Source organism: Triturus cristatus, chromosome 3_1 (genome assembly GCF_964204655.1).
Source record: "Triturus cristatus chromosome 3_1, aTriCri1.1, whole genome shotgun sequence".
Classification (NCBI taxonomy): Eukaryota; Metazoa; Chordata; class Amphibia; order Caudata; family Salamandridae; genus Triturus; species Triturus cristatus.
The window spans coordinates 446,872,019-446,899,943 of record NC_140583.1 but is presented as its reverse complement, the minus strand read 5'-3'; the positions used below and the strand labels follow the sequence as shown (position 1 = coordinate 446,899,943).

Here is a 27,925-nt window from a genome sequence, read left to right as displayed (position 1 = left end):
TGGTACTACTATAAGTTTTTTAACTTGGAATGTGAGGGGGTTGAATGATCACCGTAAAATCCCAAAAATTGTCCTTTATCTGTAGAGACATAATGTTGATGTTGCCATATTGCAAGAGACACATCAAGCACCTAAATCAGGGCTGCTTACACAAAGCAGAATGAAGGGCTCCTTTGAAGCAGCAGGCTTTACATTAAATGCACCAGGGGTTCGTCGTGGTGCAGGCATACAAATCCAAGAGGTATGTGTGGACCCTGACAGTAGGTACGCAGTGATGAACTGTCGTAAAGATAATCGTGATGGGCTTCTGGTGGGGGTTTAGGGTCCTAACTGCGATGATCCCCAATTTTATCGCTCTCTCAACAACAAACTCACTGCATCTATGAATATTCTGCAATCAGGGGGGGAATTATAACGGAGTACGGTCACCTGAATTAGATAGGTCTCAAGGACCCTCCAGACGACCTTCTACTGCAGCAGGGGCAATGGCCACCTGTGCTGAGACCAGTGGACTGATTGACGTCTGGTGATATTTATCACCACAAGGCAGGGAGTACATCCACTACTCCTCGCTGCACGACATACATACACACATAGATTATTGGCTCTTCTAGAAAAGTCTACTCCCATATATACAAGAGCGTTCACATCTGCCCCGCACATTCTTTGACCATTCTCCTGTTAAGCTCGTCCTCGCACTCTAGGGTATGCAACCTAGGTCCCAGGCTTGGTGTTACCCACAATACTCTTTGTTAGATGCAGTAGTTTGAGGGGGAACTAGCAAAAACAATAGATAATACTTTTGCATCAATATTGGAAGTGTACCACAAATGGACACCATCTGGGAGGCATTCAAGGTCTATATTCGTGGGATAGCAATCTCGAAATATGCCAGGGTTTTCCAGTCCATACAGGACCGCATGCTGAAACTTGAAAAAGAACTAGCGGTGTTGGAGCGTGATATGTAAAAAAACGTCAGAGCCCGAGAGATTGGTACAGATTAGAGGGGAAAAAACAAAACAAACGATGAATAAAATGAATTGGCACAGTCAGAAGTGGTCCACCTTGGGAAATATGCCACCACTAGGGTATATGGAGAAGGGGAGAGACCCAGTGCCACATTAGCAGCGTTATCTTAACCAGCCAAGGGAGACAGTGAAGTGTTGTCTCTTCAAGATAGTGATGCTACGCAGGTGTGGAGTGCCCCACAAATAGTTGAGCGCTTTCGAGTGTACTATGCAGAGCTCTACACCTCGTGTGAGCTCCATACTGATGAATCATCTGAAGAATATTAAGCACCCCTTGCTATGAAATGGCTGACCAATTCACACAGGGAATGGCTAATGGCACTGCTCCACCCCACTGAAAACACGGCTGAGTTAAAAGAAATGCAGAATAATAAAGCATCAGGCTCGGATGGCCTTAATGTAGCCTTCTATAAAGCCTATCAAGATAGGTTGGTCCCCCACTTGTTCAATTTATTCGAGGAAATGTCCAAAGATAGAATAATGCCCCCAACAATGCGAGAGGCCATACTGGTTACCCTGCTGAACCCTATTAAGGCCCCCACACAGTGTTTCTCATATAGACCATTGTCTTTGCTAAACACCGGCAACAAGATTTTTGCGACAATTTTACACAGGATATCACAACTGCTTCTAGGACTGGTGGGCCCGGAGCAGTCTGGCTTTATCTCTGGCCATTCACTTACAAGCAATTTACGCACTTTATTCTGTACAAATGCTCGAATAGACCCAAACGTTCGTGCAGCGGCTGTCTTCTTCAACGCGAAGAAGGCATTCGACTCGGTTGAATGGAGCTTCCTTATGGCAGTGTTGATATGGGTGGGTGCTGGCGAGATATTCATAAAATTGGTGAAGGTGTTGGACGCGTGCCCTGTAGCTCGGGTACGCATTGATGGCATTATATCTGCTCCAATAGTAATCACAATGGACACTAGGCAAGGGTGCCCACTCTCTCCGTTACTATATGCATTGGTAGCTGAGTCCTTGGCCTGTGCGATGCGTGAGTACCATTCACACCGAGGCATACGTTTCCCACAATACAATCTAACAATATCTGCATATGCAGATGACACTTTATTATATGTAAGAAATCCAGATCGCAACCTAACTCCAATGCTACAGGAAGTGACCAGAGTGGGCAGTCATTCCGGATTGCACATTAATTGGAGCAAATCCCTTATATTTCCTCTGACCACTTCCACTACCCAGTTACAAATGGACTTCCCTTTAACATGGACCACTGAACCCATGCACTATCTAGGTATCAAAGTGCAGGTAGATCCAGAGATAGTAATTCGAGAGAATTATGGCAGAGCAATACAGCCCCTCACAGAAATTATAGAGAGATGGATCAAGCTATCATTATCCTCAATAGGACGTATAGCACTTATGAAGATGATAGTGTTGCCTCGGTTTTTATTTTTCTCCCTCAATATTCCCATCCTGTTGCCAAAGTCGTTGTTTCGCACTCATCACTCTTTACTAATTAAGTTGGCGTGGGCGGGTAAGCAATCCAGGGTGCAATGGGCCATATTAACAAGGCAGTACACCGTAGGTAGACTCAACGCCCCGACCTCGAACTTTACTATAGTGCTGCACACCAGATCCATGCTTATGCCTGGATACACGGGCCATCTAATTTGCCACACCCATCCTTAGAAAGAGTTGAGGTGAATCCATTCAGTCTCCCCAATATCTGCGCATTAAACCACAGAGGCGTTATCATGTTTTTGATCCCATGGGAGTTACTAGGTGCCACATATATGAAACTGCAGATAGGCAAGAAATAACACTCCCTTATTCTCCTACACTTCCTCTGGAATGGTGTGGGTGGTTCCCTTTAAAAGATGATAAAGCAAAAATACAGGCTCTTCATGCACCAAGAATTAAAAATATGGGAGATTTGTTTTTAAATGGGGGAAGTTCGCTCCTGGGAACAGGTTCTGCCAAAAAAATTCCAACTCATCACCACTCGTAAGGTATCATTACTATCGAGTTAGACAAGCTCGCCACACCAAGTTGGGTGAAAATATGTCAGAGCCCAAGGAATATACACTGCTGACATATCTATTGCAGACATCAAACTCGCGAAGGGGCGTCTCAATTTTATATGCACTTGCTAGATACGAGGACAACCTTAGCCAAAGTCGTGGCAGGATGAACTAGGCATTGTTATAGCTGGTTGTATTGCTGTTCAATCACAAAGTCCATATCACAAAAAGCAAATAAATTGGCTGCGATGCAAATTATGTTCATCTTGGAGATCTTGATATGGTTTCACTATTATGCCATTCAGCACATTTCACAAGGTTGAGATATCTATAAGATTCTATTAGTGAAACTTCCAGTGTCGCCACTTGTACCCACCTTGTTCCCTCCCAGAGAGGTGTCTCTTTAGTTCAACAGCCCTTCCACCATAGAATCTTTATTGTACTCCTCCAGAGTTTTAACATCATGGGGAGAGAATATAGCCTAATGGCTAGGGCTGTCAACCACAGAGCTGGGGAACCGATTTCGAGTCTCGGCAGGGACGCTCAACATACTGTCATCCTGGGCAAATCACTTAATATATCAGTGCCTAACAAAAATGAATGTGTTCTTCTGTAACGTAACTGGTGCTCATGTAAAGTGCTCTGATACCTTCGGGTCTAGTACATGCTATATAAAACTCCTTAAAAAAATGTTTTAAACATCACTCTAGTTGCTTGGGAAGTGAGGGGAGTAGCTGGCCCCAGTGTCCCAAATGTGTAATCGATAGGTCACCACAAACCCCATTTCTTTTCAGCAAATGCGGGATCCCCCTGTGTCCCATAATACCATTCATTGATAATGAGTAGGTAGGACCCTCTGCAATAGAATTCCGTGTCTGAGGCTGAAATTTCTCCGTCATATGTGGACTTGAAGCATGCATGTCCTACTTTTTTAATATACAGCTCCTTGCTTTGAGCCTACGTTAAGGGTGACATATTTTAAAAAGGAAAATCTGGACTTTGTGTAGGAAAGTGACCCTTTTTGCATAGTTACCCCCCACTTGTTGCCTGACATTTGATGCACTTTGCTTGATGTGCCCTGGGGCCCTGCCAATCAGGTTCCCAGGACCTGTGTTCATACCCAAAAGTGTACCTTTGTACCCACAATGGGCCCATCTCTGGCCACAGGCAAGCCCCTTGTAAATGGTACCAGGGGTATCAAGGACACTGTGACCAGGGAAGACCCTTAAGAGCTACAGCACCTATTGTGCTGCCCTTAGGGGCCCTGCCCATTAACATCCCCACACTGACAGTACAGGCTTCGTGTTTTGGTGCAGAGAAAAGTGAAGAGTCGACATGGCACACATCCCTGTGTAAACTAAAGAGTGGCCTAGTCCCAATAGGCGACTAGGACTCTAACACGCACTACAAATTGGTGTGTAATACACAAAATCAAGAAATATTTTAATCAAAAATTACACTGTGATAATTTTTACATTACAACATTTGAAACTGCATCTGTTTTAAAGCATATATAATGCTTATGAAAATTCACTGTACGATTGAAAAATATAAACATTACAAACATTGTTCAAACAAAACAAAACCCAATGCATTTCGGGACTCTCGGTCCCTTCATCAGGGGTAATCTGAAATAAAGAAAAGGGAAACGTTTCAAAAAGATGAACACCTGACTCAGGAATTCGTCAAAGTCATTTGAGAGCGTCATATAGTCGTGTGAGTAGTCGGTAGTCATGCTCCCTTACACCCTCTAGTGATAAAATCAGTGAACCGATGTGATAACAAGAATTCAAGACACTTACTATTTTTGTTGGGGCCACGTGAAAAACAGAATCTGTAATGACCGTATAAACCACACGGATGTGTTAAAAATATGGCAAGTGGATAATGCTATAGTGTATGGTCAGATTGATAGTTCCACGTACCTACATGAATGATGTTCAAAGTGATATGTTCACTGGAGTGATTGTGGTCACGTGGTATCAAGCACCTGAAATGGAACATAATACTGACTCAACTATGTGTGTAAAAGTTAAACTGAAATCGGTTATCTGACAGACACTAAATCTCACCGTGTTCTCAGTATCAAAACGGGACGTGACCAGTAGAAGGAGACACAGAGAAGTTGTAACAAGAAACGTCAAGAAAAGGTCAAACCATGGTGTTAATCTCACGACTGTTACATAAAATATGGTGTTGCCGTTATGTAAAATGATAAATTAGAGTCGCTGCTGAAAGCAGGTAAACTACTAGTGCTGTAATGTTCTAACAAATCAGTCGACTGACTCTTGAGAACCGACCTGTGTGCCGTGCCTGCAATCCGCTGCTTGTGGCCTAGGTAAGTCACGCCTCTGGCAGGGTGCACTAGACCAAAGGTGAGGGTACAGTTGCAGGAGCACTGTGCCCAGTGCTTAATTTGTGCCGGAGCTTTCCGGTGCTTAGCACCGGCACTTATTTGTCAGGGCCGGGTCTACACTCTAGTCTACAAGCAATGAGAGTAAAAGTTGGCTGCACGCTGTTCAATAAGCTAAGAGTAGGATCCCAGCCTCTCCGGTAAAGAGCGGATATCAAACGTGAGTGCGTGCTGGAAATATTTCAATTACGCTTTTACAAGCCACACAATTACCGCCAGAAAGCGAAACTGCCTGGATCCCTGCCTCAGCGTAGGTCACAGTCACTGTCACACCCCATTTTACATTCGTTCATGTGCTACCAATGAACGATTACAAAATGTATTATTAGCCCGCCCCCATCCCTCTGTGGCGATTCTTCAAGTGTGTGCCCAGATTCGGACTAAAATTCATTGTTTTCAACCGCGCCCACCTAGCATACTGCGCAGCTGCAGGCCAATCACCTGGCGACAGAAGTAAGGAGCGTGTGACGCAGCAGGCCTCCATCTCAGATTAATTAAGGCTGTCCCGGTAAGTAATTACTTTCACTTTAGATTCTAATAATCATGACATATTTGACTCCAAAGTATTGACATGGCTCAATATGCTAAATAAATAATATTTCATAATGTGTCGGGCCCACGGCTGTATCTCTTCCTCCGCTGCTGCTGGCTTTTCACTTTTGCTGCAAAAGAAATCTTTTGTAAAGTTAAAAGCCAGCAGCAGAGAGCTGCAGCCGTGGGCCGTTTTCAGTACACTGAACCTGGATCTTCGGGGCGCAATAAGAGAATGAAGGCACAAGAAAGAAGAGTACATTATTCATAAACCACTACTTGCGCCTTTTCACGTATCGTCTTGAGCCTTTAGCTTGCACCGAGCTCAACTGTCCGAAGTATATTACTTGGAGTTCACACTGCCTGGTCTGCCGCTATCACTTCCTTAGTCAAAGGCGGGGAAGTTTGAGGAGCGAAGATCTGCTCTTGCAAGCTTATCGGTTTTGCTGATTCTTCTTCCATTCCCGGGTTGCAAATAAACGTAGAGTAGAAATAATACCCCAACATTTCTCTAAAAGAAGTCATTCGAAAATAGCCGCATCAACTCCTCCTATGAGCGGCACACGCGAGGCCCGCGTGCTCCCTTCCATATACCCAGATTGGTATATTTGAAATTAACCCCGATCCCGCCCTGTCTCTACTACCTCCATACCCACAACGAGATGCACCCTCCTTACAAGTAATATTTTCAATACCAGTGTGGTACCCTACCGTAGTGGGCATTCCAGTTCTCATAATTTTGTACTTAAATAAATCCCAAACTTTTACACGTGTCCCATTGTCTACTGGCAGTTTAGGTTATATTTGTATGTAAACCTAGGCAGTAGCCGATCTAGCTTGAGACTAGGAGATTTGCTTATGCCATGTCTTGGAGGGATGCTTGGTGCACCCCGAGGCTTGTTTTAGAGACATGCAAGTTCAGTAGAGCAAAGTGAGAACCTGGCTATCGTCATGGAGTGGTTTAATACCATCAAATGAGTGGATAATGTTGTTTTATTGCAGAGAGGCTTACGGAGATGTAACTATGTCTTATGTAGGTTTAATGCAAATACTAGCAGAACCAGAATTGTGTAATCCATATGTATACAGTTTGGTTATGTATATTATCTAGCATTTGAAATGAATATGAAACAAGGCAAATCACAAATCGCATTTAGTTAAGTATCTTACCAAGCAATCTAGTATGTTTGACTACCAATGTTCATTGTTATGCCTCAGGTGAAGGTTTGATAACACTAGAAATGTAAATGCACAACGACAGTGTCTTCCCTCTTAAAAGCATTGAAATAGGACGGGGTGAACGCACACACGTTCTTGTTTCTGTTTTAAATTTCCCTGTGGAAAGACAGGTGTCTCCCAGGCTTGACACTATTCTGTTGATGGTAGCCTCCACATTAGCTCTTGCATGGTGATTCACGAAGTTAGATACTGCTTTGAAGAGCACTTATTGTGAGTTGAACCCCATATACAGAAAGAGGTCTGGTCAGATCACGCACATGTTTCTCTGGCGGTAGTGCCCTTTCGAAGTCTAGCATAGATTATGCAATATGCTTAATTTGCTGATTTTTGCAATTTTTAAAAATGAATGGTGCATTTTTATTGCATGTTTACCAAAAAGGGAAACAGTTTCCCTTTTTGCTGTGGTATCATCATGTCTGAGCTTGGCAGAGCTTTGTCCAAATGGAGAATAAGGTGAATTATGCTCAAATCTAAGATGCATACCCTCATTTTTTAACAATGGGTGGGACAAAGATGACTACCCTTTAGTTAATAATAGTGATTGCGTTTGGTGACATTTTGGGAGTGTCTCTGTTATAAAGAATGAAAATAATGTTATGTGATTTAACTGGTCAAAAAGAGTGCAGGCTACAAATGTAAGGATCAGGAATGGGTTGAGGTGCTGGAGCCTGTGCCACAGTTGGACGTATGTGCCATTGCTGGTAGTCCCTCTTGTTACTTCATGTCTTCTGTTGATTTCAGGATGATGATGATAGAGTATGCTGCGTGGTCATGGTCACTGGCAGGTGGTTGTGCACTGCCCGGTTGACCAGATTGATGCCTGTGTGCTTAGCATGTATTCACTGCAGTGGCGCAATCCCTGGCACTCCAGTGCAATGAGTTGTGTGATAGGAGAGGGACCACCTTTGTGTACCTGTGCAGTTGCTTGTGACCAGGTTAGCAGTTTCACCACTTCCATCAGTGGCAGCATTATGTACCTAAACTAACTCACCATTAATGTCTCCTTTGACCTATACTGACTAGCTGCTCTGCAGCCACTGGTTTTACGCTCTTCCACTCCTGTGCTAGGTACTTCCGGCCACGTCATTACACTGCAGAGCATATACTTGTATAGACTTTGGTTCTGCTGGCACAAACTGCTTGAGTTTTTCAGTGGATTTCAATATATTGTTGTTTTGCTTTTTATAGGGTGGTGTGTTGTAGGTTTTAATGTTTTCTTCTTCCTCATATTTAAAATAATAATAATTCATAAATTACTGGCTGTCTTTGACACTAGTGCTTAAAGTCTGCAGCAACTCCATGATTGACTCAGATGAGAATCTAATGTCGATCACGTTAATCAGAAGTCCTTGACAGTGCTGGATAGTATGCTGGTGAAGTCCTATTTGCACTCTAGGAAATCTGGTTTCTTCCAGGGTTATATCTTCCTAAAGCTGCACTTTGAGATTTACTCACATTCTCTAATTTGATTTAACTTTTAACTTATTGTCATAGGCTTTCCATATTTTATATAAGTTATGTTATATTGATTTGTATAGCGCATTAAAGACCCGAGAGGGTATCAAGGTACTTTGGCAGGTATGTAGATGTGAGGCCCTGAGGTGCTTATGTGAAGAGCCAGGTCTTCAGCTTCTTGTGGAACTCAAGGAGTGAGGAATCAGCTCTGACGTGTTGAGGCTTGTGGATGGAGCCAATAAAGGAAGTGGGTGAGGCCACATGATGAAGTGGGCAGGCCGGGGAAGAGGGTGTGTCCTCCAAAAAAATAGAGCACCTGCACGTCATATTTTACAAATGAAGCACTGACTGTGCCCCACTACAGTGTCCAAGTTCTTTCTAAGACATTGTAAGTGTAGTAAAGCCATAAAGATTATTGGGTCTGGGAGTTGGTCATTATGAGCTCCACAGCTCCATATGGCTTTAATGACACCTGGGAAGTTTGGTAGACAACTTCTCAGCACATTAGACCAATACTGATGCCTGTGTGGGATTTAATGCAAAACACACTCAGGGGGCATCTTGGAGATGCCCCCTGAAAAACGACCAGCCCTGGTATGGTTTCTGAATTGCTGCATGCCATTTCCCACCACCAGACAGGTTTATGGACCCCTGGGTAGATGACTTTCAGTTTCTGGGTCCAGAAACAAAGCCCATCCTATGCAAAGGAGCCATACCTACTCCCCCGGGGTGGGCTGGGTCCACGAAGGGGAAGCTTCAAAGGCCTGCCACCTTTGTAAGCTGTCCCTGCCTTTTGCTGCCCCCATGAACTGGCTCCCACTGGTTCTGACCCCCGACTTTGGGTGGGAGAATCGACAGGAAAACCAAGTTAGGAGGATGGATGCCCACCTTTGCCATCCCCACCCCTCAGGTGGGGGAGCCAAAGTAAAGCACATATCTCAGTCTCCTCCATCTTGAAGATGAGGAGACCCAGCCAATCAGAGAAAGGCTCATGCTACCCCTCCCACTGGAGGGTGGCATAATAGGGGGTGTACGCACCCCTAGGAAGGAACCTATTGGTCCCGACCTGCACACCCCTGTAAACACCACTAAATTTAGCATTTAGGGGAGACCCTGCACCTTGCCTCCTCAGATTTATGGAAAAAAGAAGGAGGACAGAAGAGCTGTGCTGACCCAGGAAGAAGAGGACACTAACTGCTTTGGCCCCAACCCTACCGGCCTGTCCCGACTCCAACCCGCCTACAGCGGGAACTCTGGCATGTCCAGCAGCCCCCCAGAACCTGGAGGACCTACCCTACCTTCATCTCAGGGACACTTTCTCCTGTGAGCACCAGATTTGCTCACCCCAAGACTCCAAAACAGAACTCGCATCCAGGGGGCTCCGTGGTTCTGCACCACTCTGCACCCGACTCCCACAGCCCGAGTGGTCCAACACCATGAGGATATCTTCCCAGTGATCCTGACCTGGGATCTAGTTATGCCTAACCTACCTCGAGCTTCAGACCGACACCTGCAGCCTCAACCTGATGGGTCGTCCAGACTGAGACCGGAGCTGGTAAGAAGATCCAACACTCAAAGACACCCCTGCACCCGATGCCTCATGGCCTGGAATGGCCCAATTGACAGTGTCCAGACACACCCCAAGAACCCATCTTACTTCTCCTGCTTATGCCAGTTGTGGATGAGTCAATCAGACAGACGTTTTCAGTAGCAGGGCACTGGCACAGAGGTCTGGCTAGCAGGCCTCAGTGCATCTTCACAGTTGAAAAAACAGAAGTATCAGTCAAAACCTTTGGGGGTGATCATGCAAAAGAGGTACTTACACATGTGTATTGCTTCCAACCAGATAATCTTTTACAGTCTTGAGTATTTGAGCTCAGTTGACTGCATCTTGCAATTAATAACCACATTTCTTGAGTAGTTTCTATACCCTTTATGTTTACAGCCTCAGAGCCATGATCTGAAATCATAATGGAATGGATGTCTGCTGCCTCCATTAAGTGTACCCTATACAAGATGAATAGAACACCAAAGCTCAAGTATGTACATGTAAATAATATCTGTAATGTTTGTAACCCTGGTGACGTAACCTCCAAATATCCAACTAACCCATCTCCCGATGATAGACATTGCCCCAGCCGTTGGCCATCCTGCCTTCATACCCATCTACCTGGCTGTTCATTCCTATGTTAGTCTTCTTCCACTATTATCTTCTTTTTGGTTCCCCGGCTCCGAAGTCTGCAGCTCTGGCCATTACGCCACATCCTCTCCCTACTTTCATGCTAGCCGCTGGTTCTGGTTTAGGCTGCGCTAACAGGAGAAATGGGCTGATGAAAGCTGCCTCCTGATGATACCCTCTGCACTTTTTTTTTGTTTTATACAAATTAACCACTGACTTAAAGCCCGCAAGTATACTCAACAGTTGCTGTATCATTGTATCTTGTTTTAGTTGTGTGGTGGATACTGATGTTATGGTAAGTATATATTTTATGGAGGATGCCATAGAACAGGGGCCAATGCAGCTTGTTCAAGTCTTTAGTAGAGTGACTGAGCAGTTTGGGTCCTGGTACACTCCCGACTTATTTGTTCTGCATTAATTGTTGTTTCTAGAAAGATCTCTCTGTCAAGCAGATTTAACTTCGTGTCTAGTCTTCTATGGAGAGGCTGATGGCTGTGGACGATAAGTCTTAATATTAGCGATGCAGCAAGGTGTGATTTTTCTGGTCCATTTGACGTGGCAGATCATCTTCACAGTCTGAGAGCTTGTGGTTAGGAAAGGTATCAGATAAATAGGTTGGTGAGGTTCTGTTGTCATATCCGTTTACCACAGCCCAGTGTTTCATTATTTCAGTGGGAATCGCTCACTGATCAGAGGCAGAGAGAAGATTATATTGACAATGCCCACAGCTTTTAAATTGAAGTTCTTAAAATGAATATATGTCATGTTAAAAACTCAGACAAGCAAGGATTTTTTGCAGAAATTCAACATATGTCCACTGGAAGAATTCCTCCCAATTTAATTTGTACTCAAAAAACCTGCAGAATGTTCCGACTACTACCCAACTCGAAGGGAAGCCAGAAGTACTTCAGTTTTTCAAATAAGAGGAGCACGGGGTTTGCCACAAGATCTCCGAGATCTGGAAAGGGGCAAGCTAACGGCATGTAGAGTCATTTGGTGTACACCTGCGAGGTTCCTGGTGGTGTCCAGAACTTTCACATTCTCTGTCCTACCTTGCAGTAGACTTGAAGCATGCTATCCAACAGAACTGGATGAGACTACAACAAACAGTGTGAACACTTGCACGTAAAAGGCTTCTATCCAAACCTCAAACAATAAGACAGAGCTACCTACCCAAGAATATGGCCAGAAGACCATAGTCATTGCATGACCACAAGCAGAGTCTCATTCTAGTCTATGATGGTAAACCCTGTAACCAGTAACCAAGTGGAAACTTACCAGCCTGCAAAGGTAACAATGAGGCCATGTAAAAGGTAGGACGTGCACTGTACAAATGTGTGTATGTAAGGTAGAGAGTAAATAAGATACCTGACAGACTGCATGAACTGCGTGTAGCTAATTAAAATACAATTAATTGAGAATATATATATATATATATATCGAATCCTCCTTCCGAAGTACCAGCCGGTACTGCCAAAAGACACGGACACTCGAATGCTGGTTCAGATTTTCATGCTCGGTTTATTATTTCATAATTAAAGTTTGGTTCAGACGCGTTTCGACCGACACAGCGGTCTTGATCACATGATTAGCATAGACTGAACGTGGCTTTTAATAGGTGCCTCGTCCCCGGCTACGTGTAGACATAAACAAAATACTTTAACTCGACTGTGTTTATCAAATACGTAAACATGCAAAAAACCATTTTCACATATAAATACGATGTTCATAAAAAAAGGGATAATAGCTATCAAAGCACACATTTGCTTGTTTGGCTAAACCCGGTCCAAATTATACAAATTATTGGTGTTTCTCAAACCCAAGTTGTTATTCGTATCGCGCTACATTCGATCCTCAGCTGCCTGCACTGCATGAAGCTACAGTAGTAACACTGGGTAGAGGTTAATCATAAAAAACCTCACCCGATATGTGCAAAATAATGCCCATCACGTGCAAATATCACAAAGGTCAGTCATCTGTGCAAATACAGAAAAATGTGCAAACCTGCAAAATGATGTGCAAAACTTGCAAAACATAAAAAAAAAAGACCAATTCCAATATCTTAAAAATATGGACCGGTAATCAATTAGAACATATCAAAATGCATGTAAACAATACATGTACACAGTCGGATCATGTCTAAAAAACGTACTGGGTAATTTGCTATATTAGCACAAATGCTAAAAAAGATTTCTATAGTGTTAGCACAGAGGTAGCTAAGTGACTAGATCACCTTTGTATATATATTTCACTGCGAAATTGTAGAATAAACAGTAAAGAGACCTCCTTAAAGATATCTTATACATTTTGAAAAACGAAGATGTATCAGACATAAACATATTTCCTATGCTCATATATGCTGGAAATGAGACCTCATATCTGGTAATATATTCAATAATGCACAAACTAATTTTACACATTGTGACTACCACATGCATTTATAAGAAGTGATGTAGATCTTCCCCATTGTTCAACCCTCCAGGAATACGTGTGTCCAATTCCACTATATATTTGCATTCCAGTTGCCTCAGAGCTTTTTCCCGGTTACCTCCGCTCTTCAGTTTCGGTACGGAGTCTATAATGAAATAGCTCAGACAGCTAAGATTATTGCTATGGCAAGTTTTAAAATGCCTTGCTACCGGGTAAGTTGGATCTGAGTTGACAATGGCCCTTAAGTGCTGTAAGATTCTAATATGTGCTTGCAATTTTGTACTACCCACGTACTTGAGTTTGCATGTGCATTGCAATACATATACCACATGATCAGTGCGACATGTGTAGTGTCCCTTGAGGTATCTAGGGCTGTCGCTGAAAGGTGTGGTGTACTGGTTAGTATTTATGCCAAATTTACACGCTCTACAGGAAGAGCATTTGTAAAATCCTTTCACAGGGGCTAACCATGTGCCACTGGTAGATGATTCTGGACTACTGGATACCAGTTCGTCCCGCATAGAAAATGCTCGCCTGTATGTAATTGTGGGGGTTTTTGGAAGCACTGCCTTAAGGGTAGGATCTGTCAATACTATGGGCCATTCCTTACAAATGATGTTCTTAATAGTTTTAGCCTGTCTACTATAAGTAGTAATAAGTCTCATTTCACTTTCACTGGACTCATTGTCAGGAATATCGTTAGTAGGCGTCAGGTTTTCCTGATTTGTAGTGTTTTTAGATATCAACAGCTCACTTCTATTCCTTAGGTTAGCTTTTGTCATAGCTCTAATCAAGTTTTTTTCATCGTACCCACGCGCAAGCAGCCTGTTCTTGGCATCCAACTGATGCTTATCATGCGCTGCTATGGTGCTGCACGCTCTGTGGATACGCAGAAATTCACCATAAGGGATACTCTTAATTGTGTGTTTTGGATGGAAGCTCTCTGAGTGTAACACCGTGTTGCCTGATGTGCTTTTGCGATAGAGACTAGTCTCCAATTTGCCATCTTTAGAATTAACCGTCACATTTAGGAAATTGACAACTTTGGCGCTAATAACAGCAGAAAATTCCAAATTTAAATCATTATCATTGATATCGTTCACAAAACCCAATGCCTCCTGTTCAGTTCCCTTCCAAATGACAAAGAGGTCATCTATGTACCGCCACCATGATACAGCTTTGGTGGACCATAACTCAACATGGCGGACCATGAGGACATGCTTCTCCCACCAGCCTACATGTAAACATGCATAGCTGGGAGAGAAACATGCCCCCATAGCCACGCCTCTTAGTTGTTGAAATGTCTCGTTATTAAATAGGAACATATTGTTATATAAGCAAATACGAATCATATTGACTAACATAGTATAATGATTGTAAAATTCTATGTTTCTTTCACCCAGAAAGTGCTCTACAGCCCGCAGTCCATCTTCATGGGCTATACTTGTATATAGAGCTGTGATGTCCATAGTTATTAATATCACATCTGGTGGTAACGTGAGGCTATTAAGTTTGTATAAAAAGTCCATAGTGTCACGTATGTAACTTGGCAAATTCACCACCAAGTCTTGAAGAAAAAAAGTCAATATACTTAGAGGTGTTTTCAAACATACCATTAATTGCTGACACTATAGGGCGTCCTGGAATAGGCATGATCCCTTTGTGCACTTTTGGAATAAAATAAATGCTAAGAAGGACCGGATGTTCTTTATGCAAAAATTTCACCTCCTCTTTGGTGAGCAAGCCCTCTCTGTGCCAAGCTTGTAGCTCATCTTTGTATTGCTTGTGTGTGCTAGCAATCAATGTTCTAGGAATCCTCCGGTAACATTCCAAATTGTTTAAATGATGGTAGGCCTCTTCTTTGTATTCCTTTTTTCTCCATATATATATATATATATATTCACTAACTCCTCGTAAGCTTTTTCAATCCTTCCAACAAAAAGGAGCGTAGACCACATCAAATCAGCGATAAAGTGCGTTTATTTTCCCCTCAGTGCAGCGATGTAACAGCCATTACGCGTTTCAGCCCCGGAGGGCCTTGATCACATGACATGACATGCTTAGGGCCAATCTGCATTAAATACTGGTGAAAAACAGTGAAAAAAGACTCATTCTGCTATTGGTCTTGATTACTAAGGTAGAAAAAATATTATTTCATCATATTCTTAATTTTTTTTTGTAACATATTTTTATTGACATTTTCAGATTTAATATACCGTACATCATTCACAACTTTCCAGCAATTATGGCATAAAGTACAGTATGCGGTATCACACACCATCTGTATATCCTGACGTAGATTCATCAGAAAAATTAAATGATCAAGTACGAGCCCGTGTGTGTATCCCAAGGATACGAATGAATAATATGTCATGTGAACAGGGGAGTAACACAGGTTTAAACTAGGGGAAGGGCATGGAAATTCACCTCCGGACCGCGTAACCGAGTGTACAAGCTGTCGTGTGGGTTTAACGCCTCGAAGAATCGCGCTTAGACCTCCTCTTAGGGTCGACCGGCAGCGGTAATAGTGTGCACTATCAGGCTATGTGAGACTGCTCTATCGGGGCTAATAGTGTGAATGTGTCATCTGTAGGGTCCTCGCTAGGGGTCCATTGCTTGAATCGAAATAGTAACATGGCCCATTCCATTTATATAGGGTTCTTGCGGACCCCTCTCACCTCCTCCTCCCGCAATGTCTCCTCCTCTGCCGCCACCCATTTATGTGTCGCTCCCACCCAAGCTGCCAGTGGGGGGACGGTGGGGGATCGCCAGTACATGGCAATGCTGTGTTTGGCCAATAGCATCGCGAGGGAGAGAAAACGAGTCTGCACCTTATGTTGCTTACGTACTCGGAAGATCCCTAGGGTTGCTGGCCTCCCACGTGTTCATAGAAGTAATCCCTGTAAGGTCACTTAGAGCAGCGTGAATGCGCTGCCAGAACGCTCGAATGATGGAGCAACTCCAAAAGATGTTTCGGAAATCTGCGTCCTGTGCGCTGCATCTGGGACAAAGGAACTGTGTGTCAGGGTAGTAACGTTGGAGGCGCGCTGGTGTTAAGTAAGCTCTATGGAGTATGTAGTATTGAATGTTTTTAAAGCGTGCGTTTCTAGATACCTTCTTGGGGTACTCCAGAGCCCTCTCCCACTCCTTCTCGTGAAGCACGCGCCGCAAGGTCTCTAGTGGTCTGATGGTTAACTCCCGTATGGCTTTATAGAGCCATGTAGTTAAATGGCGACCCGCTCCCATGTGTAGAATCGTGTGGAGGACTGGATGTACACGCGGTTCCCCCCTTGCGAAGTCGTGATATGGCCGGTAGCTATCTAGTAGTTGACGGTGAAGCAGGAACTGCCCTGGAGGCAGGTCGTAGTCCTCCACCAGATTGTGGAAGGGTCGAAGCTGCCCGTCCTCAAAAAGGGATTCCATCTCCGTTATGCCACAGGATGTCCAAGTGCGAAGAGCACCACTTGTGTAATAGCGTTCCCGGTTGGGCCATCCCACCAGAGGGAGCAGTGGGGAATACAACAGTGTCCCCGAGGACATGCGGTGAATCCTTTGCATGCACCTCCGTGCCACCGTCACCTGAATGGGGTACGTACGTTTCGGCTTAGTGCCGGGGAGCAGCAGGCGCCGTATCTCGGGAACAGAGATCCGCCCCGTTATGGTATGCGTTTCCACAGCGTATTTGTCTGCCGTCCAGTGAGACAGCCACTGTAGTTGCGCAGCTAAAAAGTAGGCCTCAAATGAGAGAGCCCCCAAGCGGCCCTGCGTGGTGGGCAACTGCAGTTTTTTCAGGCCTATTCTATGTCTGGCGGATCCCCAGATTAACGTGCTAAGGAGGGAGTCCAAGTCCCGAAAAAAGGTTCTAGGAGGAATCACTGGCAGATTGGTGAAAAAGTATAATAATCGCGGGACCATAATCATTTTGGCTAAAGCCACTCGCCCAATTGGGGCCAACGGGAGGCTCCTCCAAAAGCTGACTGCAGCTCTCACGCCCGCCAATGCCCTACCGTGGTTACCCTCGAAAATATCCGTCGGAGAGTGGTAGAGACGAATCCCCAGGTACCGAGGGGCATCCGCACTCCAAGGGATGTGCTGGGCACCCAGTCTAATCTCCTGAGGGGGAAGGTCCCGGGTGTAGCGGGTATACCGTGGATTTGTCCCAATTTACCCGCAGTCCAGAGGCCGCCGCGAACTCCGTCAAAGTCACCCACAGGGGGGTCAGATCGTCCGTGATATCTGGTATATAGATTAACAGATCGTCAGCATACAAAGAGACACTGTGCCCGCGACAGGGATGCCCCAGTGAGCCCCCTCCTGGCGGAGTCGTATGGCTAAGGGCTCGACTGCCAGGGCATAAAGTAAAGGAGACAATGGGCACCCCTGTCTCGTGCCTCTCTGGACCGCAAACGCTGCTGAGATATACCGGCCTAGGCGCACCCGCGATGTCAGTTTAGTGTACAGAAGTTGCGTATATGCGAGAAGGGTGGGACCAATGTCCGCACGCTGTAGGACCGCAAAAAGATACTGCCACGTGAGAGAATAAAAAGCCTTCTCAAGATCGAGGATGAGACAGGCCGCCCGGGGGTAAATCCCTTGCACCTGATCTTGGATGTGGAAAACCCGGCGTATGTTCTGGGAAGTGCGTCTGCCAGGGATAAATCCGCACTGATCCGGGTGGACCAGGGGACAGATTATTTGTAGGTATCTATCTGCAAGAATCTTCCAGTCAGCGGATAGCAACGTTATGGGTCGATAGGAGGCCAGTTGCTGCGGATCTCGATGCGGTTTTAAAAAGGTCACGAGTACTGACTCTCGCATAGATTTCGGTAACTCTTCCTTCATCATATTCTTAATAACACAAATGTTTACCTTCGTATTATACAATGTGCAAATTCGCAATTTACAATAAATAAATAAATGTGTAAACGAGATATAGTGCAAGTGCAAAAAATCATACTAAAAATCATCAGTTTTAAAGCAGCATAACTGTTGAAAAATTATACATTTAAAATATGCTTTATTCAATTTTTGAGAAGCCTGTACTATATTGAGATCTTATCTTGTTATTTTTCCTCTTGATTAGCAAATGCAGTGTTGTTAGATATATATATATATATATATATATATATATATATATGTCTTACAAGGAGTACCGGTTGTGTAACATGATGATAACCAGGGGGCAGCACTATATACCTAGGAACCAGGGTAATTACAAACTATCTCAAAATAGTCGGTTCTTTCCGATTCATTAATACTCTAATTAATAGCTCAAGGGAAGCTATTCACAAGCTAGAACAGCCCATAAATTGAGTAAAACAGAATAAAGCAAATCATAACATAAGGACAAATTTAGTGCACGACAAAATTACAGAAAAATCTGAATTGATAAATGGAGTAGACACGATGCAATTGAAAAGTAACAAAGTAATGGGTGCACAAAAATCAAACTGCAATGGTCATAAGTACAGTTATTTTACACCCAGAAATCCAATAATATTCAAGGGTGTATTGTCAGGTACTTTTTGTGCCAAACAAACAATTACTTGATGTTCCAACACCAAAAAACAGTATTCGTTTTCAACAAGACAGGGAGCAATCTGCTTTGGTTCAAACAGACCTGCGCCCCCCCCCCCTCCGAAACCCTCATGGGCGAGTAGCGCACTTACAATTCCCCTGATTGATTGATTGATCAATAAAGAACAATAGTAGCACCCACAGGTTCATTGTGATGCAATGGCTGGCTGACATGTTCAACCCACATGAAGCCTGCAGCCGGGGGCTGTGAGTTTCGCTCACCTAGGAATGCCTACCATCGTACTCCTGGGGTCCTAACTACTGTTTCTTGGCCCTTCAGCTCCAAAAGGGCATTTAATTCCGTGAGGGGTTGCAGATGCCTTTTAAAGCTGCTCCACAGACAGTTCATTCAGGGTTTAGCTCCCGTTTCTTTACCTTTGCCACAATGGCGGTTTCTCCCTTGATTCCTTTCAAGCTTTCCCAATTCTTTTGCGTTTCCTGTCTTCTGATGTTTGATATCAATTCCTTTTCTTAAACTCTCTGAAAGACTTCAGTGTGACTGGAGGGAGCGTTGCAACAAAGCGGTGTTACTTCACTGGTTTCCTTGCCAGTACATTGACAATGGGAACATCTAATGGGCAGAACCATGGCTGAAAGAAAATGGATGGTCCTCTGGAGAGACAACACATCCAACAATAAATGAGTTATACTTAGATAATTATCCTATAAAATAAAGTATTTTCGGTATAAAAAAAAAAACACCCGAAGGACTCAGGAAAGCTTACCCGAACCCCAATAATTGGTGCTGGATAGCATGTGGGGAGGGGGCCTCTCATGCATATCTGGTGGCCATACCCCAGAGTATCCATATTCTGGAAAGAATCTAAGAAACAGAATCGGTTACTCCATGCCAAAGGATGCAGACTTCACTCTCGGGGGCTTTAAACGAGGGATGAGGAAATGTGAGCGGAAATATCACTTTTTTGGTAACTTAGAGAATTGTGATAACAAGGAACAGGGAAAACGAGCACACCAGCGAAATTAGAATTGTTTTTAAAAGCTATGAGATAAGCTGGTCCCGGAACGACTATCAGAGTACCCAGGGTATTAAGTGGGCCGGGTCTCACCGGTGCGGAGCACCGGCAGTTTTTTTTTTAAGGAGGCCTCGAAACGGGTCTCTAACTCTCTCTCAGGCTCTGTTGTGTGCCCTGGCACAGGCGGTCTGTGTTTTTTTCGGACTGCAGTGACAGCAGGCACATCGCTGCTCACACTGCTCTTCTCACTAGCGGAGAAGTTACGGCATGACGTCACGCGAGGTGAGCGTTGTAGGGGAAAGGGAAATCCTTTAAGGAGAGTCATTTTCTCTCTGGATTTCCCTTCTGTTTTTGAAACTCAGGAGTAGCTACTTTGTCATGGTGTCACTAGGACTTTAAGTGGAAGCTTTTTCAATATTATATACAAGCCATAGTTGCTGCCTATTTATTTTATGTAACTAACAACCATTGACAAAGCCAATAGCCATAGTCCTGACTTGTTGTAGGTATGATGTTACTGGTTGTATGATATCTGGATGCAACGACCAAAACAGCAAAATACGTCCGGCGGCACCCTATGCTAAGCACAGATTTTTAGTTTGTGTTTTCAGACCACGCCCTTAATTACACTGGCCACGCCCCTTTGAGAAACACCCCCCCCAGTTTTTTTCATCCCACTTAAAGCCCTGAGAGTACGTACATAAATAGATATGCTTTCCCATCAGCCTGGCATCTGGGGTTAGTTATACGGGAAAGGAATGCGGAGGCAAAACTGGCCCTTCCAGATTCATGGCACGACGGGCCATATTATCAAGAAAGGGCGATAACATTATCGCCGCTTTAGCAGCAGGAAACTGCCGCTAAAGTGACGATAACGGGCTTGATAATATGCCCTTGAGAATTCCCATAGAAGCCCAGGTTCACACCAGAACCTGGGCTTCTATGGGAATTCACAAGGGCATATTATCAAGCCCGTTATCGCCACTTTAGCGGCAGTTTCCTGTCGCTAAAGCGGCGATAATGTTATGGCCGTTCCTTGATAATATGGCCCTACAGTTCGAATGAACTGATAACCCGAGAAACACCCAGGACTGACAAGGGAGTTCAGTGGGTCACATAATTTGTACCACCGATACACACCTGAGTAAGGGAGCGAACGGGGGTAGTTTGGTTTAGAGGAAATGAGAGATACTGGGATGATTGGGTGTGGCAACTGTGACTTAGATCAGGGGATTACGGGATATCAACACATGACATTGTATATGATGAAACTGAATAACAAATATTTTAAAATAGCACCTGCGGAAGTCACATTCGGTTCTTAAAATGAAGAAGTGTTAATGCTTTCTCCTCAGACGTGTTGATACTCCCACATTAAAAGTACCGAGTCCTTACTTCGAAATGCTGGCACTCTCTCCCTTTCGAATTATATACGTGCAGGTACTCAGTAGCTGCCCATGTAAAACATTTCAAGCACAGTTAAATGAAAAGTTAGAATAACATCACACGCGGGGACATAGCAGCGGGGGGGGGGGGGGGGATTATCATGTGTCCTTTTATGTACAGTAAACTGATGTAGCTAGGAAAGGTATTTTCTTTACATTCTGGATTTGTAGTCCTGGTTTTATAATTGGATAAGCGGTACAACGAATCCCATAATGCAACGAAAACGGTGTAGAATGACTGAGCCATTCAAGTACGGAAATGTGAAACGTGGAGGGTCTGCAGACTTGCACATACTTTTCGTCAGCATACCAATAGTATGCCACACTCCAAACTTAATTTTTTTTAAAAAAAAACACACACACAAGTAAAAAAAACAAAGCTCTTCGGTTTATTTAGTGTTCTTGTGCACTCATGCCTTCAACGACTACAAAAGCCAAAAGCTCAAGGACCTTTCGGGGAAGTGTGCCTTGTATTACTTTTCAAGCAGCTGTGGTAGTCTCCAAGCACCGACTAGCTACTGAGAAGAGCAGGCACTCTCCCTGTCGAATGAACGAAGTGTGGGTAGTCAGTACCCGACAGGACCTGCCCATGTAAAGCACTGACGGTAACTGCACACAGAGCAAGAGATCTTTCACCTGCTCAGCATGGTCTAAAAAATAACTAGAAAACGAGAACTAGGACCAGTGATCCCCCTCCCCCCCCCCCCCCCCCGGTCACCGGCGAGAGCGCCGCTGAAGACCACGCGCGCCATTACGCCTCGTTACGTCCAGCGCTCTGCAGGTTTAAGCCAGGGAACCGCGCACCGAACCAAAGATCAACGCAAACACTAAAATGCAAAATAAAAATAAGTTGACAGGAAAGTTGGGTACAGGGTACGGTTCCATGCACGAGCCTGCCCAAGGGTGAGGCACAGGTGATTTTGTCGCTGTCACTTTAAGTCCCGTCCCTCCAGTTCTCTGACTCTCCCAATCCCTGGGCACAAAGCGCCCCCTGACTCTCCCTACTCGCACAGCCCCTCCACACTCACAACACTCACCCGAACAACGGCTCCTGATTCTCACTCTTCACGTAATACTGAGAGACTGACAGGCTCCCCGGTAAGCGCCTGAGCAGAAGAAACCTCATACTTTCTGCCCTATCTCTGCCCCGCACCTCACTGGCTCCCTTCCTACCATGTTCCCAGTGGCAGGCTGCTGGCGGCTGTGGTTCTACTCTGGGTCTCTCGGCCATCGGTGGTCGGCCAGATCCTGCTTGAGACGAGGGTGAGATACTCCGTACAGTTCCCTCGGCTGCACCTGCTTCAGGTGCGCTGCTTTAAGCGCGGCCGGACTGTGTGTCTGCAGGTGTCTTCTGATGACGCTGCACATTCCTTCCCAGACACCTCTGAGACAGGACGAATGAAACCCTAACCCGAGGAATGTAGCTGCTGGTTCACCCGCAGGCTACGGGACCCATCAATCCCATACCTCCCCCATTCAATGGGGCAAACGGCGACAGAGAGTCCATTCTTTCATTAGGGGAGTGACGCCAGAAAGATCCCATTGATCCACGGAGGGTAAGGAACTACATAGAGAGGTAGTGGTTTCAGGCAGCCCATTCATCCATAGAGAGGCAGGGCCTTCAGGCAGCCTATTCATCCATAGAGAGACGGAAGCTTCAAGCAGCCCATTCATTTATGGATGGTCGGAGACTTCAGGCAGTCCATTCATCCATGGAGGGACGGAGGCTTCAGGCAGCCTATTCATCCATAGACAGCCAGGGGCTTTAGGCAGCCCATTCATCCACAGAGAGACGGAAGCTTCAGGTAGCCCATTCATCCATGGAGGGACGGAAGCTTCAGGTAGCCTATTCATCCAAAGAGATGCGGTTGGCTCCAGGTAGCCCATTCATCCATGGAGGGGCGGAGGCTTCAGGCAGCCCATTCATCCATGGAGGAACGGAGGCTTCAGGCAGCCCATTCATCCACGGAGGGATGGAGGCTTCAGGCAGCCCATTCATCCACAGAGTGAGCGAGGCTTTAGGCAGCCATTCATCCATAGAGACGGAAGCTTCAGGCAGCCCAATTATCCATGGAGGGTTGGAGGCTTCAGGCAGCCCATTCATCCATCGGGAGGCGGTAGGTTTCAGGCAGCCCATTTATCCATGAAGGGACAGAGGCTTCATGTAATGTCCAAGAAGTACTCCCTAAGGCTGAATTGTGGGTCTGGGAGGAGGGTGAAAAAACAGAAAAAATATATATATGCTCCAAGAGCACTCCCACCTGACCTCTATTTCTTCAAAAATGGCTAGGAAAGCTCACTGGGCTACCGTTTGCTGTATCAATACATCAAATACAACAGTGTTTTATTCATATACATACTATTTTTTATTTATAAAAAGCATTTTTTCAATTTGTTTCAGAGAATAAAAAACATTTTCTAAGCATACAAACATGTATTTTTTGTCTTTTATACAGAAATTATTTTCTTTATACGTGATTCAATAATTCATAATAATGTGCATAGTAAAACCTATTTGTACAGAGAATCCCCTATACTATGATCCGCCTGACACCACAATTAACTCACATTACATCACAGCCTAACTTACCACGCTCACATATTCATGCCTCACACACATACTCCATCCAGCTTTAAAAGCATACACAGTTACAATCATGGAAAAGACATTTCATTTAATATCCATGGTTGCGTTGCCAACTGGGGATCCATTAGGACATAGGCTTCAGGTAGCCCATTCCTCCACAGAGTGACCGAGGCTTCAGGCAGCCCATTCATCCATAGACAGGCGGTGGCTTCAGGCAGTCCTTTCATCCATGGAGGGTAGGAGGCTTCAGGCAGCCCATTCATCCATAGACAGGTGGTGGCTTCAGGCAACCCTTTCATCCATGGAGGGTAGGAGGCTTCAGGCAGCCAATTCATCCATGGAGGGACAGAGGCTTCAGGCAGCCCATTCATCTAAAGAGAGGCAGCGGCTTCAGGCAGCCCATTCATCAATAAATAGGTGGAGGCTTCAGGTAGCCCATTCGTCCATAGAGAGGTAGGGGCTTCCGCAGCCCATTCATACGTAGAGAGACAGAAGCTTCAAGCAGCCTATTAATCTATAGAGAGGCGGTAGGCTTTAGTCAGCCCCTTCATTCATGGAGGGTCAGAGGCGTAAGGCAGGCCATTCATCCATAGACAGGTGAAGGCTTCAGGCAGCCCATTCAACCACAGAGAGTCGGAGGCTTCAGGCAGCCCATTCATCCATTGAGGAACGGAGGCTTCAGGCAGCCCATCTTCCGCGGAGGGACGGAGGCTTCAGGCAGTGCATTCATCCACTGAGGGACGGAGGCTTCAGGCAGCCATTTCATCCATAGAGAGGTGGTAGGCTTCAGGCAGCCCATTTATTCACAAAGCATCGGAGGCTTCAGGCAGCCCATTCATCCATGGAGGGTCAGAGGCTCCAGGTAACCCATTCATCCATGTAGGGGCGGAGGCTTCAGGCAGCTCATTCATCCACAGAGAGTTAGGGACCTCAGGCAGCCCATTCATCCATGGGGGGACTGAGGCTTCAGGCAGCCCATTCATCCACAGGGAGACGGAGGCTTCAGGCAGCCCATACATCCACAGGGAGACGAAGGCTTCAGGCAGCCCATTCATCCATGGAGGGTCGGAGGCTTCAGGCAGCCCATTCACCCATGGAGGGTCGGAGGCTTCAGGCAGCCTATTCATCCATGGAGGAGCGGAGACTTCAGGCAGCCTATTTATCCATGGAGGATCAGAGGCGTAAGGCAGCCCATTCATCCATAGACAGGTGAAGGCTTCAGGCAGCCCATTCAACCATTGAGGAACGGAGGCTTCAGGCAGCCCATCATCCGTGGAGGGACGGAGGCTTCAGGCAGTGCATTCATCCACTGAGGGTCGGAGGCTTCAGGCAGCCCATTCATCCATGGAGGGTCGGAGGCTTCAGGCAGCCATTTCATCCATAGAGAGGTGGTAGGCTTCAGGTAGCCCATTTATTCACAAAGGATCGGAGGCTTCAGGCAGCCCATTCATCCATGGAGGGTCAGAGGCTCCAGGTAACCCATTCATCCATGTAGGGGCGGAGGCTTCAGGCAGCCCATTAATCCACAGAGAGTTAGGGGCCTCAGGCAGCCCATTCATCCATGGAGGGACTTTGGCTTCAGGCAGCCTATTCATCCACAGGGAGACGGAGGCTTCAGGCAGCCCATCCATCCACAGGGAGACGGAGGCTTCAGGCAGCCCATTCATCCATGGAGGGTCGGAGGCTTCAGGCAGCCCATTCACCCATGGAGGGTCGGAGGCTTCAGGCAGCCCATTCATCCATGGAGGAGCGGAGACTTCAGGCAGCCTATTTATCCATGGAGGGTCTAGGGCTTCAGGCAGCCCATTCATTCACTGAGGGTAAGAGGCTTCAGGAAGCCCATTCATCCATGGAGGAACAGAGGCTTCAGGCAGCCCATTCATCCACAGAGTGACCGAGGCTTCAGGCAGCCATTCATCAATAGAGAGGCGGAGGCATCAGGCAGCCCATTCATCCATGGATGGTCGGAGGCCTCAAGAAGCCCATTCATCCATGGAGGGACGGAGGCTTCGGGCAGCCCATTCATCCATGGAGGGACGGAGGCTTCAGGCAGCCCATTCATCCAAAGAAAGGCAGCAGCTTCAGGTAGCACATTTATCAATAAATAGGTGGAGGCTTCAGGCAGCCCATTCATCCATAGAGAGGCAGGGGCTTCAGGCAGCATATTCATCCATAGAGAGACGGAGGCTTCAGGCAGCCATCATCCGCGGAGGGACGGAAGCTTCAGGCAGTGCATTCATCCACTGAGGGACGGAGGCTTCAGGCAGCCCATTCATCCATAGAGAGACGGAAGCTTCAGGCAGCCCATTCATCCATGGAAGGTCAGAGGCTTCAGGCAGCCATTTCATCCATAGAGAGGTGGTAGGCTTCAGGAAGCCCATTTATTCACAAAGGATCGGAGGCTTCAGGCAGCCCATTCATCCATGGAGGGTCAGAGGCTCCTGGTAACCCATTCATCCATGTAGGGGCGGAGGCTTCAGGCAGCTAATTCATCCACAGAGAGTTAGGGGCCTCAGGCAGTCCATTCATCCATGGAGGGACTGAGGCTTCAGGCAGCCCATTCATCCACAGGGAGACGGAGGCTTCAGGCAGCCTATCCATCCACAGGAAGACGGAGGCTTCAGGCAGCCCATTCATCCATGGAGGGTCGGAGGCTCAGACAGCCCATTCACCCATGGAGGGTCGGAGGCTTCAGGCAGCCCATTCATCCATGGAGGAGCGGAGACTTCAGGCAGCCAATTTATCCATGGAGGGTCAGAGGCGTAAGGCAGCCCATTTATCCATAGACAGGTGAAGGCTTCAGGCAGCCCATTCAACCACAGAGAGTCGTAGGCTTCAGGCAGCCCATTCATCCATTGAGGAACGGAGGCTTCAGGCAGCCCATCATCCGCGGAGGGACAGAGGCTTCAGGCAGTGCATTCATCCACTGAGGGACGGAGGCTTCAGGCAGCTCATTCATCCATAGAGAGACGGAAGCTTTAGGCAGCCCATTCATCCATGAAGGGTCGGAGGCTTCAGGCAGCCATTTCATCCATAGAGAGGTGGTAGGCTTCAGGCAGCCCATTTATTCACAAAGGATCGGAGGCTTCAGGCAGCCCATTAATCCATGAAGGGTCAGAGGCTCCAGGTAACCCATTCATCCATGTAGGGGCGGAGGCTTCAGGCAGCCCATTCATCCACAGAGAGTTAGGGGCCTCAGGCAGCCCATTCATCCATGGAGGGACTGAGGCTTCAGGTAGCCTATTCATCCACAGGGAGACGGAGGCTTCAGGCAGCCCATCCATCCACAGGGAGACAGAGGCTTCAGGCAGCCCATTCCTCCATGGAGGGTCGGAGGCTTCAGGCAGCCCATTCATCCATGGAGGGACTGAGGCTTCAGGCAGCCTATTCATCCACAGGGAGACGGAGGCTTCAGGGAGCCCATCCATCCACAGGGAGACGGAGGCTTCAGGCAGCCCATTCATCCATGGAGGGTCGGAGGCTTCAGGCAGCCCATTCACCCATGGAGGGTCGGAGGCTTCAGGCAGCCCATTCATCCATGGAGGGACGTAAGGCTTTGGGCCGCCCATTCATCCATGGAGGAGCGGAGACTTCAGGCAGCCTATTTATCCATGGAGGGTCTAGGGCTTCAGGCAGACCATTCATTCACTGAGGGTCAGAGGCTCCAGGTAACCCATTCATCCATGTAGGGGCGGAGGCTTCAGGCAGCCCATTCATCCACAGAGAGTTAGGGGCCTCAGGCAGCCCATTCATCCATGGAGGGACTGAGGCTTCAGGCAGCCTATTCATCCACAGGGAGACGGAGGCTTCAGGCAGCCCATCCATCCACAGGGAGACGGAGGCTTCAGGCAGCCCATTCCTCCATGGAGGGTCGGAGGCTTCAGGCAGCCCATTCATCCATGGAGGGACTGAGGCTTCAGGCAGCCTATTCATCCACAGGGAGACGGAGGCTTCAGGCAGCCCATCCATCCACAGGGAGACGGAGGCTTCAGGCAGCCCATTCATCCATGGAGGGTCGGAGGCTTCAGGCAGCCCATTCACCCATGGAGGGTCGGAGGCTTCAGGCAGCCCATTCATCC

The 27,925-nt window shown here is 46.4% G+C and overlaps 1 protein-coding gene across 2 annotated transcripts in view; it reads right to left on the bottom strand.

Annotated features, from left to right (window-relative positions):
• LOC146860386 (transient receptor potential cation channel subfamily M member 7-like) overlaps positions 1-22,612 on the bottom strand; it is a 1,286,036-nt gene extending 1,263,424 nt beyond the window's left edge. The window contains exon 1 of one of the 2 annotated variants that reach the window (XM_085644245.1): positions 22,433-22,612. In XM_085644245.1, coding sequence (XP_085500371.1) covers positions 22,433-22,435 — 3 coding nt within the window. In that variant the 5' untranslated portion in view covers positions 22,436-22,612. The remainder of the gene's footprint in view (positions 1-22,432) is intronic. The other variant, XM_085644247.1, reaches the window with a different exon arrangement.
• Positions 22,613-27,925: the final 5,313 nt, after the last annotated feature.